Source organism: Natrix helvetica (genome assembly GCF_964273705.1).
Source record: "Natrix helvetica genome assembly, chromosome: 7".
NCBI lineage: Eukaryota > Metazoa > Chordata > Lepidosauria > Squamata > Natricidae > Natrix > Natrix helvetica.
In genome coordinates this window covers 64,213,358-64,231,050 of record NC_138558.1, presented here as the reverse complement: position 1 = coordinate 64,231,050, position 17,693 = coordinate 64,213,358, and the positions used below count along the sequence as shown (strand labels likewise).

The window sequence follows — 17,693 nt, the reverse complement described above, 5'->3', positions numbered from 1 at the left end:
GCTCCCAAAGGAATCAGAAGGCCAACGTTTTCTTTTACAACTTCAGTGTTTCTATGTGATTGGACATTGTAAAATGTATACCGAAAGAGAGAGAAGCTAGAGAAGAATAAGATTTGCTCAGGTTCTTACCATTTTGCTTCTGGGAGTGGATATGCTTTGAATAATACAGGCACTTTAGCTGGTTCTCTGAGAATTGTCTCCACCAGAAGTGGCATTTTGCCCAAAAAGAGAAAAGGCTTTTCTATCAAAAATTTAAAAGATGATCATTTAAAACAATGGAAAGTACACTTGACAACATTAATAATATAATGGATACTTTTACCCCTATTTTTCAAATTTAGAAACCAAAATCAGACTTTAACTACTCAAAACAACCAACTTATGATATTTATTTTCACTCATCGTATAGTAAAAAAAAAAAACCATTGAATTGATCAATATGGAGGGACTCAGGTTTGTGGAACAAGCCACAGTAGCAATAAGAAATAAGCCATGTTTCTTGCTAAACTAAGATGCAGCAGTTTAGCTAGCATATGTCTGAACCCATCCATCAAACAACAAAGACTGTCAGTCAAGTCACCCCAGTGGTGGGTAAGTGACATGTCCCCTCCCAAAACCTAATTCAAGATTTTAATCATAACATTTTTTCAAGACTTTGTGGACTCCCTGTGTTGTGGCCCACCAGCGGCCAGCGGAACTGGCAGCAGACTCAGACAGTGAGGAGGTTGGGGAGGAACATGGGCCAGTCCTGGAGTCTGGGGAAGGCTCTGACAAGGGCTCTGCGTCAGAGACAGAGATGGGGCCAGAGCAATCTGACAGTTATCAGATGCCTTCATAGTCAGTGGGCCAGAAGAACAGCTGGAGCCTGTTCCCAGTGTGCACATGACAGAACTGCCAGGAGAAGGGAATAGCTAAGGAACAAGGATCAACTCAGGAGTAAAAGCACAGATGGACAGTGAATGGCCCCTCCCATAGGGAATAAAGAGGAGCAAAAGGGGAGGGGAGTTTGCAGGAGACAATTAGTTCAATTCATTAGGGTGAAGATCTGTTCCTGACTTCTTTGCCAAGTATTGTCTGCTACAGAGTGGCATTTGGAAGATACCGGCCTGGCAGCTCTCCAAGCCTGATAAAGGTCTGTAGTTGTGAAATCTCTTGAAAAACTAATGGCCCTGACTTTGCTGCAGAGGAATTCACTTTAAACTAAATAAAAGGGGTTTAATCAGGACGAGGAGTCGGCTTCGTGATTTTGGGAAGCCTAGATCAGAATATTCTGTGACAACATTGCGTATCCACAGACCACGGATTGAGAATCACCGGCTGATAGGATTCCTTCCGAAGATGAACAAAAGTTTGACTCAAGCTGTTTGCCTTGATTTTTGTGGACAATTCATTTCATGGTTTCTCCCAGTAGCTCACATTTTAGAACCATAAAGTCCAAGTCCATCCTGAATCAAGCCTTACCGTGAACAATGACATTAATTTTGTGTTTCCTTGTCATCTGGCTACTGGTGGCGGTGCAGCTATACAGACCCCCGTCACTTAAAGTCACGTGTTCGATGGTGAGAGTGCTCACAAACTTCTTCATTTCACTGCCCAAAGGTGTCATCCCTTCCTTGAATGCAGCGTTCATTTTCTGCAATAGAGTTCAAAGTCATTTATTCAGCATTATCCTTTGAGGCGCAGACTGGGCTGGTTCAGGAGAAAGCATTACAATCAAAGATCCAACCCTTTGCACAGGTATGCACAAAAGGGAAAGGCTCACTCACAAGGCTGCGTCCGAAATCTTGCAGCTTTGGACCCACAGCTCTGCAGATGTTCCTGCCCAATGGCTTAAAATAGGTAATTGGACCAGAAGGAAGAAAACGGGGAGTATTCATTTATGAGCATTAGGTTTCTGACTCCTGGGACTTACTCAGCAGATGTAGCCATTGACATAGATAGCAATAGCAGTTATCCTGTTGCCCTGAAAATAAGACCTCCTCGGATAACAAGCCCAATTGGGCTTTTGAGCGTGTGCACTAAAGTAAGCCCTCACTGAAAATACTGCAACACAGAGGCAGCCATGAGGTATCCACGCTCACAGCCTCCTGCACCTCAAAATTAATAAGAACTCCCCAAAAATAAGGCCAAGTGCTTATTTCGGGCGTCAAAAGAAATAAGATCCTGTTTTCTTTTGGGGGAAGACTTATAAACTGCTTCATGGTGCTTTTACAGCCCTTTCTAAGCGGTTTACAGAATCAGCATATTGCCCCCAATCTGGGTCCTCATTTTACCAACCTCAGAAGGATGGAAGGCTGAGTCAACCTTGGTGAGGTTGGAACTGCCAAATTGCAGGCAGCCAGCAGGCAGCAGAAGTAGCCTGCGGTACTGTATTCTAACCACTGCGCCACCACGGCTCAAGATAAACATCACTCCTCTGTTTAAAAAATGGCACCAGATGGGAATGAGCCATTCAACAATTGCTTCATGAGATTCCTGTCCCATGAATTTCCTTTCTTTGTCATGGGACCAAAGTTGCACCAAGAAGAAACTCTACAGGGAGGGTGGGGTGCTTCTCTGCCTGCAATTCAATGGTGCTACAGGGGTTAAGAGGGGGGGTCCAATCAACTTGCCCTTTGAACAAGCTCCCCAACCTCTAATGGACATTTTTGGGCAAAGCAGAAGAAAAATAAATAAATGTATGATTTATAGTTTTAGCACTTAACTTATATACCGCTTCATAGTGCTTTTTACAGCCCTCTCTAAACGGTTTACAGCAGGGGTGTCCAAACTTGGGAACTTTAAGACTTGTGGACTTCAACTCTCAGAATTCCCCAGCCAGCATGGCTGGCTGGGGAATTCTGGGAGTTGAAGTCCACAAGTCTTAAAGTTCCCAAGTTTGGACACCCCTGGTTTACAGACTCAGCCTATTGCCCCCAACAATCTGGGTCCTCATTTTACCGACCTCGGAAGGATGGAAGGGTGAATCAACCTTGTTTTGATTATTTGTCAGGGTAGAATATAAAAAGAAGAGAGTTAACTTGTAAGCATAGAATAAGAGGTAAAATTATAATTAGGCTTGTAACATCCATCAAGATTGGAAGTTACTTCATTGTATCTTTTGGCTTTCTTTCCCCACCTTTCTTTTACTTTTTTACTTTCTTGAACTTTTACCTTCTTCTTTTCTTTTTGTTATTTAAGATGGTTTTGCATTAGTTTTTATCTTCTTTTTTAAAAAAATTAATAAGAAATAGCTACATAAAAAGAACATGCTCCCCGATGTTCCACAGAAAATCACACCCCAGATTTATTTTCCCTGCTTAGCCCTTCCATTTCAGCACTCTCAAAACCTCTTCCATTTTGTGTTTTCTCTCTCTTCTTTCCCACGACCCTGGCTTCACGTAAGTTTTGTGTAAACCAGTTGTCTCTAGGAAACAGAGATGGAAAAGAATCAAATCTTGGTCCAGAGCAGTGGTGAAATTCAGCCGTTTCCAACCAGTTCAGGCGAACCGATAGCGCTGGCAGTGGGAGGCTCCGCCCACCCGCCAAGACGTCATCACGTCCCATTTTTGACGCTCTGTGTATGCACGGTGAGTACTGTGCATGCATGAAGATGGTGGGGACTTGAACTTGAGAAGCTCCTAACTGACTCTCAATGGACCAGCTCAACCAACTCTGTTGCTACTAATAGTCAGACATCAAGTGATTGAGGACTAGACTGATGACTGAAATTGATCATTTTGATCAATGCCTTTGGAATATTTTTTTAAAGAATAACACACGACACGGTCCCTTAGGAACTTCCTCTTGGATTTGGAAGCTCCCTGCTTCTGTTACCTGTTTCGAAGGGAAATCCCACTGAAACTCAATTCTCACATTCAGCTCGGTCCTTGCTGTGCAATTTAAGGATAGCTTCTCTCCTGCGGCCAGTTCTACTTGGTGCAGGGGGCTCATACTGAGCTCATGAATTCTATATCCTAAACGGAGGGGAACAAATCAGAAGAGAAACTCCACTGAATATACAATTGTGAAACAAAACAAATGATGTGGGGAAATGGGTTATCAGAAACATTAAGAAAACAGATTTTTGTTTTTTTGCACCAATACAAACAGTACGCATCCTATTTGGTTCTGCTACTAAAGAAAAAGACCTTGAGGCTTCCACTACGTGTCCTGTCAATGGACTATAGCAGGGGTGTCAAACTCACATCATCATGGCAGCGTCATGTGACATATCATGATTTTTCCCCTCCCTTCGCTAAATCGGACGTCAGCAGTGTGTGATGCATTTGGCCCAAGGGCCACGAGTTTGACAGCCCTGGACTATAGAAATAGTGCTTCTTCTTTGATAATGAATGTTTAATTGATAAGCTAAACGTTTTAACTAGAATTGATAAAGTTCAAAACAGCGAGTCTAAAACTAAATACAGATCTCTGAAACAGGGGTAGGTTTCTGCCGCTTCGGTGCATGCCGCGATTTGCGCGCACTCTGCGTGCATGCGCAGTTGCCTTTAAATAGGTCTATGCATGCACAAAATATTAAAAATGTCAAAAAAAAACATGCCGTGGTGACCAGGGAACCGGCTTGTGGGCATGGTGAGCCTGCCGTCCCTACCGGTTTGACGACCCAGCCGCCATTTCTACTACCGGTTGGCGTGAACCGGTAGCAATCCACCTCTGATCTGAAACCCACAGAAATTGTAAATTGCACAGGAACATTAAAAGAGCGAAAGAGAACGGATCTGTGACAACTTGCCGCATATAATTTGCCCCAGACAACTCGCCATGGCCAACTTGCCGAGGGACGAGAATTCTACTGATATCAAAGAAATAGTGGGATAGAATCATTAAAGAAAGGATGCCGAAGGAGGGACGACATGAAATGTGAAGGACAAACATTAAAAAATATATATTTAAAATAAATTGAATTTTAGAATTGTCCCACAGTGGGTTATCCCGTGTTGAGTTGGCTGCGGCAAATTGTCCCATTCTGAAACATATAGGTAGTCCTCGACTTACAACGGTCCATTTAGTGACCGTTCAAAGTTACAACGGTACTGAAAAAAGTGACTTATGGCTGTTTTTCACACTTATGACCATTCCAGCATTCCCCCTTAGTCACATGATCAAAATTTGGACGCTTGGCAACTGATTCACATTTCTGATGGTTACAGCATCCCGGGATCCCAGGATCCCCTTGTGACCTTCTGACAAGCAAAGTCAGTGCAGAAGCCAAACTCACTTGATGCCCAGCTGTCAATGGATGACCATGTGGCAGCCGTGGCAAGGGGGACGTTCCACCAGGTTCGCCTGGTGCACCAATTGCGCCCCCTACTGGACCGGGATGCCCTACGCACGGTCACTCATGCGCTGGTGACGTCCCGCCTGGATTACTGCAACGCTCTCTACATGGGGCTGCCCTTGGGACGCGCCCGGAGACTGCAGTTAGTTCAGAACGCAGCCGCGCGGGCTGTGATGGGGAGTACAAGGTACTCCCACGTAACACCTCTCCTGCGCGAGCTGCACTGGCTACCTGTGGTTTTTCGGGTGCGTTTCAAGGTGCTGATTACCATCTTTAAAGCGCTCCATGGCACGGGACCTAGTTACTTGCGGGATCGCATCCTCCCACATACATCCCTGCGGCCAATTCGCTCACACAGGGAGGGACTTCTCCTGGTGCCGTCCACTAGGCAATGCCAACGGGTGACACCAAGGAGTAGGGCCTTCTCTGTGATGGGCCCAACCCTCTGGAATGACCTCCCCCCCCCGACATTAGAACCACTACTGACCTCCGCTCCTTCCGGCAAAAATTGAAGACTCACCTGTTCCGATTAGCAGGCCTGGCATAACTACAACTGTTCCTCCTGGCAAATGTACTATTAACTGGTTATTTTAGGGGTATTGTTTTTAATTTATTGTGTGTGTTTTAGGGGTTTGAAATTTATATTTATGTATACTGGCTCTGTACAGTTCTTTTAATTCCATTTTTAACCTCCTTCATTCCAACTGTACATATTCAACTTTATTTATTGTATTTTGATGTATTTTTGCATGGACTGTACACCGCCCCGAGTCCCTTTTGGGAGAGGGGGCGGTCTAGAAGCACGGTAAAATAAATAAATAAATAAATAACCATGTTGCTACCTTAACAACTTCAGCGGTTCACTTAACAACTGTGGCAATAAAGGTTATAAGATGGGGCAAACCTCACTTAACAACTGCCTTGCTTAGCAATGGAAACTTTGGATACAATTGCGGTCGTAAGTCGAGGACTAGCTGTACTATAAAAAAAAGGGTTCCAAGAAAAAAAATTTGATGTCAGCTATCAGGTCATTAAGTTCCATCTCCCCTTTCAATTATCAAGCTGTTGTGGTGGTCTAAATTCTCATTTTCCAAATAGTTACTTTATAAACACCCAAATAAATAAACAAAGCCCATCACTTACCTAAAACGACCACGACGTACATCATTGATTGATAGCTTTCACCATCTATCTTAGTTTTGCAAAAGACCATTCCTACATCACTGATCATATTAGTGGGAATTGTGAAACCTTTCTGATTATCCCACGTAACCGACTTTCCATCAGGAACAAACGTTTTTTCTGGATATTTCTAGATGAAGAGTGAATCAACAACAACTTTTATTCTGATGTTTTCTAAAATAGTCTAGGAGCTACGGTAGGTAAAGAACTAAGAGGCCCCCATTTGAATGGCATGTAAGGGAATAAGACAGGGGTGTCCAAACTTGGGAACTTTAAGACTTGTGGACTTCAACTCCCAGAATTCCCCAGCCAGCCATGCTGGCTGGGGAATTCTGGGAGTTGAAGTCCACAAGTCTTAAAGTTCTCAAGTTTGGACACCCCTGGAATAAGACATCAGTAAAGCCTAAATTGAATTTCAACCGAAATGGAATAAAAATAAAAAGTAATTAAATGAAAATGCATTGCAATTATTTATTCCCCATATATTAAATAACCTTTCCATTCCGCCAAATTCAAACTTACAAATGCTTCGTTTTGGGGGAAGAGTTTTGGAAGGCACATCAAGACTTAGGGGAACAGTGATCTAATACTGGTATTCAACAGGTTCTGACCAGTTCTGGAGAACCGGTAGCGGAAATTTTGAGTAGCTCAGAGAATCGGTAAATATCACCTCTGACTGGCCCCAACCCCATCTATTCTCTGCCTCCTGAGTCCCAGCTGATCAGGAGGGAATGGGGATTTTGCAGTATCCTTCCCCTGCCATGCCCATCAAGCCACGCCCACCAAACCCCGCCCAACAAACTCCGCCCACAGAACTAGTTGTAAAAAAAATTGTATCCCACCACTGGACTGTAGGTTATGCACCTTGAATCTAGTAAATTATGGAAGTATCTTTCACAACCTAATTCCTCCTGTCTATTTACAATTTTTTACACAGTGCTGTTTTATCAGGCCATGTGCCTCAAATGTAAAATGTGCGTTGTCAACATGAACACAAAAAAGAGCTAGAATCAAAAATATTGCACAAAAATACACACGTGGCGGGAAAAAATGATAAATCAGCATATTGATTTAAAGCCAGGAATATTCTTTTGTTGGAGATTTTACCCAAAAAATATAGTAAGGGGAATGCATATTTACTTATTCATATATTAACTGCAGCTAGAATTTTATCTGCCCAAATTGGAAAAGTGAAGATGCCCACAGATGGAATGTGATTGGGAAAATATTAGAACATGCAGAAATGAATAGAGTAACACTAGCAATTAAGGAAAAAGAACAAACTGAATATTATATGACACGGGATTTATTTTTTATCAATGGTTAGATAACAAAAATGGAAGTTAGAAACAGGGTAACAAAAGAAAAAGATTAGTGCGATAAAGAAGATATGTTAAGAAAGAGAAGCAAATATTATGATTATTATGTTTAATATTATTATTTTAATATTATAGAATTAATGATAATGTAATGAATATTGTTGTAAATTTTGATTATCATTTTACAAAGATATTTGTACCCAGAATTAATTGAAGACGGAATTAGTATGTATGTATGTATGTATGTATGTATGTATGTATGTATGTATAAAAAGTGCTAGAATCACTGGCAAAATGAATTATGATTGTTTGCCTTACTGAATGGAGTGACACGTTCAGGTTTGATGAGGATCCGAGACATGGAATCACTACGGTTTTGTTTCCTGTTATATACACAGCTCCAGGCTCGCTGGCTGACATCACAAATGGAGATCTGTAATCTGAAGAATATAGAAAATTCTAAATATCATTGAACTCAAAACAGAACTTGAGTTTAAACCGTCCAGAACGAACAACGCTGCCAGAGATCTAATTCCAAATAGTTTTGCAAGGCCAAATAGAGCACAGAGTCAAACGGAGCTTCTTAGAATTTGAACCGACCAGAACGAACAAAGTTGCTTCCTGCAAAAGCTCATGTCCGCTTGCTCCTCTTTTATGCCTTATGGGAGGGGCCAATCATCTCCAAGCCTTACTCCTGAGTCGCCCCTTTTGTCTTAGCTGTTCTTGCCTTCTGGCAGCTCTGCGCATGCGCACACTGGGAACAGGCTCCCCCTGTTCCTCTGCCTCATTGATGTCAGACTCCGGAGGCTACAGAGGCAGCACATAACTCCCAGATGGCCCTGGCCCCCTCTCTGCCTCCAACGCAGAGCCCTCGTCCAAGCCTTCCCCAGACTCCAGGACTGGCCCATGTTCCTCCCTAACCTCCTCACTGTCTGACTCTGCTGTCAGCTCCCTAGGCTGATGTTGAAAACCGCTCAGAGGGTGCTAGGAAGCCCTAAGGAGCGGTATAAAAGTCAAAATGCTGTTGCTATTTCTATTTTACTACCCAGAACTTCTCTAGTCCAACAGCATGTTGAAACATTCAGCACCTGTTTTAGTAATATAACATCAAACCAGCAAGAATTCCAAATAGCCTGGTAATTGACTACAGATCGAATGCCAGGCATTATACGTGTTTTTACACCATCATATTCTGCAGAACTATGACTATGCTGCATTCTTGCTGGTGCTGAGTATTGCAAAAACATAAAAGCAACCGTAGCAAAGTGTCTTTTTTCTTAAAAGGTAACAGATGTAAAAAAAAATCCCATGGGCCTTTTAATTCACTTTCTTATAGCCCAATTAATTTCATGATTAGGGGGGGAAACTGAAAGTAGAGCTGCCTGGAATAATCCATAATGCCACTTCATTTGGAACACAGTGTGCCTATTCTGATTGCTTCATTTCCCCAAAAGATATATATTCCAAAGCAGAAGAATGTGCAGGGGGGGGGGGGAAGCTGTCAAAACTTCCTGTTTCGGAATAATTGCAACATTTGGGCGCTTTTTAAATTTGGAAAAGGATAAAGAAGAACACTGAAAAAAAATGCATCAGATTATTTTTGCTTTCTCTCATATTAGTGGAACCCAATCAATAGATGGGAATTCAAGACACATAGAACATAGAACATCATCAGAGTTGGAAGGGACCTTGGAGGTCTTCTAGTCCAACCCCCTGCTCAAGCAGGAGATTCTAATCTATACCATTCCCAACAAGTGGCTGTCCGGGCTCCTTAAAAGCCTCCAGTGATGGACACTCACAACTTCTGAAGACAAAACATTCCACTGGTTAATTGTTCTCACTATTGGAAATATCTCCTTAGTTCTAGGTTGCTTCTCTCCTTGGTTAGTTTCCATCCATTGTTTCTTGTCTTGCCTTATGGTGCTTTGATTGAAAGGTTCATAGATTGAAAACCCCACCCCTCCTTTGTGGTAGCCTCTCAAATATTGGAACACTGCTATCATGTCACCTCTGATCCTTCTTTTCATTAGACTAAATATACTTAATTCCCGCAATCGTTCTTCATATGTTTTAGCTTTCAGCCCCCTGGTAATCTCTGTTGCTCTTCTCTGCACTCTTTCCAGAGTCTCCACATCTTTTTTACATTGTGGCGACCAGAACTGGATGCAGTATTCCAGGTGTGGCCTTACCAAGGCATTATAAAGCGGTACTAATACTGCAGGTGATCTTGAGTCTATCCCTCTATTAATGCAGCCTAGGACTGCATCGACTTTTTTAGCTGCTGCCACACACTTCTGGCTCAGATTTACGTGATTGTCCACTAGGACTCCACAATCCCTCTCACAGTTACTGCTATTGAGCCAAGTTTCACCGAATCTGTTCCTGTACATTTGGCTTTTCTTGCCTAAGTGTAGAATCTTACTTTTCTCCCCATGGAATTTAATTTTGTTAGATAGGGCCCAGTGTTTAAATCTGTCAAGATCTATCTTGACCTTGAGTCTATCTTCTGGTGTGTTGGCTATTTCTGCCAGCTTGTTATAAAACAAATAAGGAAATAAAAGAACACTCTCCTTCATGGCATCCAGAAGTAAATGTGGTCAATGCTAGTAAATGTGATTGTGACATCCACCGATTTGTGTAGTGTATTAGATCAATTGTGTATTAGATCAATTGGTTCAGGAGAAACCATCAGTGGAAATTTGTTAGAAAAATTAGGTATTTTCAGAACTTGAAGCACACTTGCCTCTTTGCACGAGTTGCTGGAGAACGCAAATGAGGAGGCACTGATTGCTAGTAAGCCGGCATGGTGGCATCAAGAGGATGGATCAGAGGAATTTCTGTTCTAATCCAATGTGCTTCACCTTATGCAACAGTAAACCATGTTCCCATTAGACAGAAAAAATTGCACTATCCCAATATGCACCTACCTTGTACATAAACATAAACACTTGATGAGGTGTGGTTGTCTTGGTAAAAACACTTGTAGGACCCGGTGTCATTGCCTATTGCTTCCGTCAGGGTGAGCATCTTACAATAGGCGCTGCTGGCGCACTCACTCAGCACGACTCGGTTTTCAATGCTGGTTTGGTTGCTAGGCAGAAGCCAATCCAAAGCCCTCTCACCACTGGGGAGTAAAAAGTGAAATCCATAAGCTACTTAAGAATATTTGAAGGCCCTATGGCATTCTCCATTAATAGTCTGTATCAACACTGTCAACGCCACCAGAAGGCAATTGCGATAAATACAGTGGTTTTCATTCATTTCAAGAGCAATGGAGAGAACACACAGCCTCGAGGGCAGTGGTGGGTTCCGGACCCCAGTGCAGGGAGCCAGGTGTCCTAGATGGGTATGCACGCTGCATGCGCTTGCGGACAACACTGCCCTGCGACACCCAGCTGCCCGACAGAGGTCACGGAGGTGCTGCATGCTGTGCACATGTGTACAATGGGCTGGTCGCGTTATTAAACGGCCATGGAACGCGGGTGGGCGGGTGGCACCAGTTCTCCTGGTTACTTCCTTTACGGCCGTACCGGGCCATACCGCCCAGAACCCACCACTGCCCAAAGGGTGCCTGTGTTAATTGCTCAGGTACTAGATGTAATTTTCCCTAGATTCACCCATGGAGATTCTCAGTCATTCAGGTCATGGTTGTCCCACAGGCGCTTTTTTCAAGAGGCAACTGGACTTTCTGGTTTTTCCTTTTGAAGACGAAGACACTTCTCATCCAAGAAGCTTCTTTATGCTCCTTGCAGACATCTGGTCATTTTCATTCTTTTTAGAGAGTCCGTTGAGGCCACTTGAAGGTTCATCTGTGTCCACACCCATTTGCACTACTCAGGTGACCCTGAGGACACAGATAAAACTCCCAAGTGGCCTCAACTGACACTGAAAGGATGCAAATGGCCAGCCGTCCGCAAGGAGTACAAATCCTTCCATTCCCCACCATCCACTCAGAGCAAAAGATGCTTCTTGGATGAGAAGCGAAACGTCTTCAAAGAAAAACAAAGGAAGTCCAGTTGCCTTTGGGACATTATTTTATCTGTATAGTCACACCTTGCCCAGGTTGGTATTTTAGGAAAGAAAGACTCTCAACTCTTTTCGGTAGCAAAAAGGTTACTTTTACTAAAAGCCAAGCGGTTACAGCTGCAAAGCCAAATCTAAAAGTTTGTGTGTGGAGAGTCCCTACTTAACTTTCCCTTTTCCCTCCCACCGCTCTGTTATCTCCCCACTGTCCAGTTATATTTGAAGAAGATGTTTTGTTAACTGTCCCTGGAACGGTTGGATAGATGGATAGGCATTGCATTCCATTCAGGGGTGGGCTTTGACATTCTTAGCAAGGGGTTCTCTGCCCGGTTGCTGGCTGGGTGTGGCCATGGTGGGCGTGGCCTAGCCGGCCTCCTGCACCACAGCAGGCGGGGCCGTTTTAGTCCTCCCCGAGTTCCAGAGGCTTTCGTTGAGCCTCTGGGAGGGCGAAAATGGCCTCCCCGGGCTCCAGACGCCCTTCCCGAACTTACCGTAGCCCCGTTTTTCGCTCTTCCCAAGCCTCTGTGCGCGCCCTGCACTTACCTGCATCCAAGACAGGGTGTGTGGAGATGCCTGGGAAGGGTGGGGTGGGCAGGGCCAGCCAGGAGTGGGATTGGGGGCTCTCCAAACTGCACTGAATCTTAGCTAGAGGTTCTCCTGAACCCCTGCGAACCCTCAGGAGCCCATCCCTGATTCCATTCCCAGGTTCGTGGCTTAGGACGGCATGAAGATCGCTTTTGGGTTCTCCCTTGCCTCCCCACAGCTCCCTCCCTCTACTGTTGGTGTATCTGAGATGGGGGAGGCAGTGGCAGATGGTGGTGATCTCCTCTCAAACCTACAGAAGGACACATTCAGATCATCTGCCACTTGACGATTCTCTTCAATAAGGGAGAAAGGTCTACCAATGAGGTTCTTCAGCCTTTCCCTCACATGAGCTCATTGTCGTTGTTGTTTTTTATGAAAAGTAGAAGGCACCATTCGTATCCTTGGATGCCGCCGCCGATGTTTGCACTATTTACACAGGAAGCCCACATAAAAGGATGTGCTAAACAATATTCCAAAAATAAAAAGAGTGACTCCTCCCTTTATATGCACAGCAGGAAAGAAGGCTAGCACTCGAACAAGAGATGGTAAACACAGATATCTAAACTTATAGGGTGCCAGCTTGGATATATTCAATATTAGCAGCACTTATGCTAAACACAAGCTAATGATCAGTCCCTAATTGGATGGGAAATTGTTACAAATTGTGGATGAGGCTGGCAAATAAGAGGCCAAATTTCCTAAATTGGCAACCAGCTGTCACTCTGATCATGCCATAACCATCGGATGCTAGAGGGAGGGAGAATTGGATGAACCGTCTAGAACCATGATGGCAAACCTATGGCACTCGTGCCACAGGTGGCACACGGAGCCATTTTTTAGGGCACGGGAGGCGTTGCCCTGTCAGCTGCAGCATGCATGTGCTTGCTGGCCAGCTGATTTCTGCCTTCATTTTTGGCCGTTTTTCGCTCTCCGGAGGCTTCAGAAGGCTTCCCTGAATCCTCTTGAGGGCGAAAAACGGACCAACATAGAAACTGGAAGTCGGAAAATGGGCAATTTCTCGTCTCGGGGGACTGGGGAGGCCGTTTTTGCCCTCCCCAGGCTCCTAGAAAGCCATGCGTGCATGTGCAGGGCAGCGGGGGGAGGTCACATGCACATGCGCAGGGGACATGCTGCAGGGGGGGCATTGTTATGGGGTGGGCACGCCGATAGCGAGCACTCTTGTGCTTTTGGCACCCAAGGAGAAAAAGGTTCGCCATCACTGGTCCAGAACTTCAGCAAATAATAGTCACCAAATCCTGCGCCTAATTTCTTTACCCTAATTGTACTTCTCTACAGAAAAAAATGGCTGGGGCATAATAAAATTCTTTCTTTTTATTCTCTATGTAACTATTTTATATGTGTGTTCACATCCTCAAGATAGACATGCATCATGGAAGGAATTTAAGACAATACATTAAAAACCAAGAATAATCACCCTCTTTCCTTACCTGCAAGTAATTTGTAACGTATCATTTGCAGCTATTGTAATCATATGTTTTTGGATACTAAGAGATGGTGGATCCGAAGAACTAGATGAACCTGTAAAATACAAATATATATAAATTGTTGTTAGTTAGTTAGTTGTTGTTAGTTGTGAAGTCGTGTCCGACCCATCACAACCCTATGGACAACATTCCTCCAGGCCTTCCTGTCCTCTACCATCCTCTGGAGTCCATTTAAGCTTATGCCTACTGCTTCAGTGACTCTATCCAGCCACATTATTTTCTGTCGTCCCCTTCTTCTTTTGCCCTCAATCTTTCCTAGCATCAGGCTCTTCTCCAGTGAGTCCTTCCTTCTTATTAGGTGGCCAAAGTATTTGAGTTTCATCTTCAGGATCTGGCCTTCTAAAGAGCAGTCAGGGTTGATCTCCTCTAGGACTGACCGGTTTGATCGCCTTACAGTCCAAGGGACTCACAGGAATCTTCTCCAGCACCAGAGTTCAAAGGTCTCCATTCTTTGGCGCTCAGCCTTTCTTATGGTCCAACTTTCACAGCCATCCATTGCAACTGGGAAAACCACAGCCTTGACTATACGCACTTTTGTTGGCAGGGTGATGCCTCTGCTTTTTAGTCTGCTGTCTAGATTTGCCATACACACACACACTTATCAGTAATTGAATACATAAAATTCCATGGACTCCAAATGATGGGAAAATACGTAACAGTAGGATACAATTAATTTTGAGTTTTATTTTTAGCGTTTTAACCGGCAATCTAGACCAGTGTTTTAACTCTCAGAATTCCCCAACCCATCATGCTGGCTTGAGTAATTCTGGGAGTTTAAGTCTGTGCATCTTAAAATTACCAAAGGTTGAGAAACATGCCCTCAACTAAGATATGGATTAAACTATAGCAATTCCTTGTTTATAACCTAAAGCACAATTGAAACCAGAGTTTTTTTTCCCCTTGGGATTAATGGAGAGGCATCTAGAAAAAGTCATGAGATTATTATATGCTCAAAAGTGGAAAGATTTAATACAACCCACCCTGGGGCAAATGGCAAATGAAGATGATATAACTTGGAATGATGATTAAATTAACTTCTTTACTTAGAGAAAAAACCTGTATATACATGTACGGCTAGAAATCTCTTTTTCAATGAAACAGAAATCAATGCACTTATGATTTGTGATTCCCGTGATTTAAAAAATAGAAAAAAAGGAAGCTTTTTTGTAACCATAGAGTAAGAGATAACTTTGCAAAGGAAATTGGAAACACCTTTTTTCTGTTTCTTTTTTAATCTTTTATTTTTGCATGCTTTTTTTTCTTTTCTCTCTTTTTCTCTTTGTTTTATTATTTTTTATGTATTTAAAAATTGATTATACACACACACACACATACTCCCATACTTATATCTCTTAGACTGCATGCTTTTAATCAGGGGTCAGCCAACTGCGGCTCTGGAGCCACATGTGGCTCTTTCCTCCCTCTACTGCGGCTCCGTCACCGGTCGGCGCCACAATTTTGAGAGGAGCTTCAGATGGGGGGGGGAGAGAGAGAAGCACAGTGCACCAGGAGAAGACTCTATGGCAAGGAGAGGGTTTTCCAGTTGTCTCCACAATTGATAGGGCTTTCGGTTATGACAGGTAGAGGAAAAAGTACAACGTACTAGGAGGAGACTCTGGTGGGGGAACTGAACTTCCGGTCAGCTCCAGAATTGAACGGTTTCCGGTTACGATTTTGTTGCTCCCGGTGTTTTCTTTTCTGTGGGAAACGGGTCTAAATGGCTCCTTGAGTGTTTAAGTTTGCCGACCCCTGCTTTTAATGAATGCATCTTTCAAAATTACAAAACTGCAAACAACATTCATAGGTTTGGGAAAGTGCCCTAGAAAGCTGGGGTGGGGGTGGGTTTCTTGCTTTTTTACTGCAGCAATGGATTGCAATCAAAAATCTGAAGGCACGGGAAACTGTTATGGATTATTCTTAATAAACTAATTTCTCTACCTAACCTGTTGTCTAATTTAAGCCAGCAAATAGATTTAGGAGGATGCTAACCAGGGATGGGTTCTGACTTCTGCCACAACCAGCTTGCTCAGGGACGCGCCCCACACGTGTGCGCTTGATGTGTGCTATGCGTGCATGCGCAGCACTGAAAAATGCTTCTGAGCATGCGCAGAAACAAAATACAAATGGCACCACCATAGGTGCCACCCAGTGGTGGGTTTCAAAAATTTTTAGAACCTCTTCTGTAGGTGTGCCCTGCTCTGTGGCAGTGGCTTGCTGGCCATGTGACCGGGTTGGAGTAGCTTGGCAGTCATGTGACTGGGTGGGTGTGGCCAACTTGTAAAATGTGGTGAAACTTAACAACGCTCTTGCTTAGCAACTAAAATGTTGGCTCAGAAACTCTGGCATTTGAAGCACGCAAGTCTTAAAGCTGTCAAGTTACAAGACCTTTGCATCCCTAACCCTTTAGAAAAAAAAACCCAGGGGTGTTTAAACTTGACAGCTTTAAGACTTGTGGACTTCAACTCCCAGAATTCCTCCTCCAGTCATTTTGGCTCAGGAACTCTGGCATTGAAGTGTGCAAGTCTTAAAGCTGTCAAGTTACAAGATCCTTGCACCCCTAACCCTTTAGAAAAAAAAACCCAGGGGTGTTCAAAGTTGACAGCTTTAAGACTTGTGGACTTCAACTCCCAGAATTCCTCCTCTCGCTCTTCATCTTGATGATGGGCAGATGGGCGGTGGGGAGGGAGCTGGAACCGGTTCTAAACGGCACTGTACATTTGTGGAACCTCTTCTATAGAAGAGGTTAGAACTGGCAGGAACCCACCCCTGGTGCCCCTGATAGAACCTGTTCGTGAGCGTGACAGGCCAAGTTACTACCTAGTCAGCCGAACCAGGCCAAACCTCCAACTAATAGCATCCAAGGGAAAAAGCCGATTCGTCCATTGAAAGGGTTAAATTGTGAAGCATGAAACATCAGACTGAAATTCATGAGTGCTATCATAACAGGAAGAATGGGCAGATGTTCAGGCACTAGCAACTCAACTCTACAATTCATACGGCTGGGGTGGAGTTCCTGTTTGGTTGCACTCCTAACTTCAAGGTCCAGCGAAAGGATATGCGCATTGAAATGTGGTGAACTCGGTTTTAATAATGATCTCATTTTTCTCAGGCGTGACTTAAATGTCCCCGTCGTTGAAACAGAAAAGCATAATTGCTCCCTGATCAAATTAATTAAATTTGCTTGGAAAGGCTCCCAAATAACGTGTCCGTCTAAGGTCGGGCTATTGAAATGAAAGCAGCTAGTCTGGAATGAAAGAACTTTGCAAGAAAGCATGAAACAATTGGATCACTATGGATCAGTATAACCCAGGGGTGTCCAAACCTGGGAACTTTAAGACTTGTGGACTTCAACTCCCGGGAATTCCCCAGCCAGCCATGCTGGCTGGGGAATTCTGGGAGTTGAAGTCCACAAGTCTTAAAGTTCCCAAGTTTGGACACCCCTGGTATAACCAATTTAATTGCACTTATTTTGTACAATGACAATAAAGACTCTACTACCAAAACATTTATTCTTTTTTCATTCAAATGTTCACTGTGCAACTTTAGACGCATAGTTGTGCTTTTGAGTTTTAGTTGTTGTTTTTCCTTCTTTTACAATGTCTGATGTGGTTTTTCTTTGTCTCGTCTTTGTCTTTTCTATTTACCATATTTTTCGGAGTATAGGACGCACCGGAGTATAAGACCCACCAAAGTTTTGAAGAGGCAAAGTTTTTTTTTAAAGTTTTTGCACTCTGCAAACCTCCCAAAAATGGCCCATTTTTTTAAAAAAAGGGGTGCATGGATAGCCTTTAGGAGGCT

General features: G+C 43.6%; 1 protein-coding gene across 2 annotated transcripts in view; it reads right to left on the bottom strand.

The window, feature by feature from the left end:
- Positions 1-17,693, bottom strand: part of KDR (kinase insert domain receptor) — a 76,489-nt gene that overhangs the window by 47,944 nt on the left and 10,852 nt on the right. For both annotated transcript variants that reach the window (XR_014175871.1, XM_081959287.1), the window contains exons 2-8: positions 13,839-13,929; positions 10,710-10,906; positions 8,101-8,222; positions 6,425-6,593; positions 3,817-3,956; positions 1,462-1,633; positions 130-241 (exon numbers count right to left, since the gene is read on the bottom strand). Coding sequence is in view for 1 of the 2 variants with exons in the window: in XM_081959287.1 (XP_081815413.1) it covers positions 130-241; positions 1,462-1,633; positions 3,817-3,956; positions 6,425-6,593; positions 8,101-8,222; positions 10,710-10,906; positions 13,839-13,929 (1,003 nt within the window). In the remaining variant the exon portion in view is untranslated. The remainder of the gene's footprint in view (positions 1-129; positions 242-1,461; positions 1,634-3,816; positions 3,957-6,424; positions 6,594-8,100; positions 8,223-10,709; positions 10,907-13,838; positions 13,930-17,693) is intronic.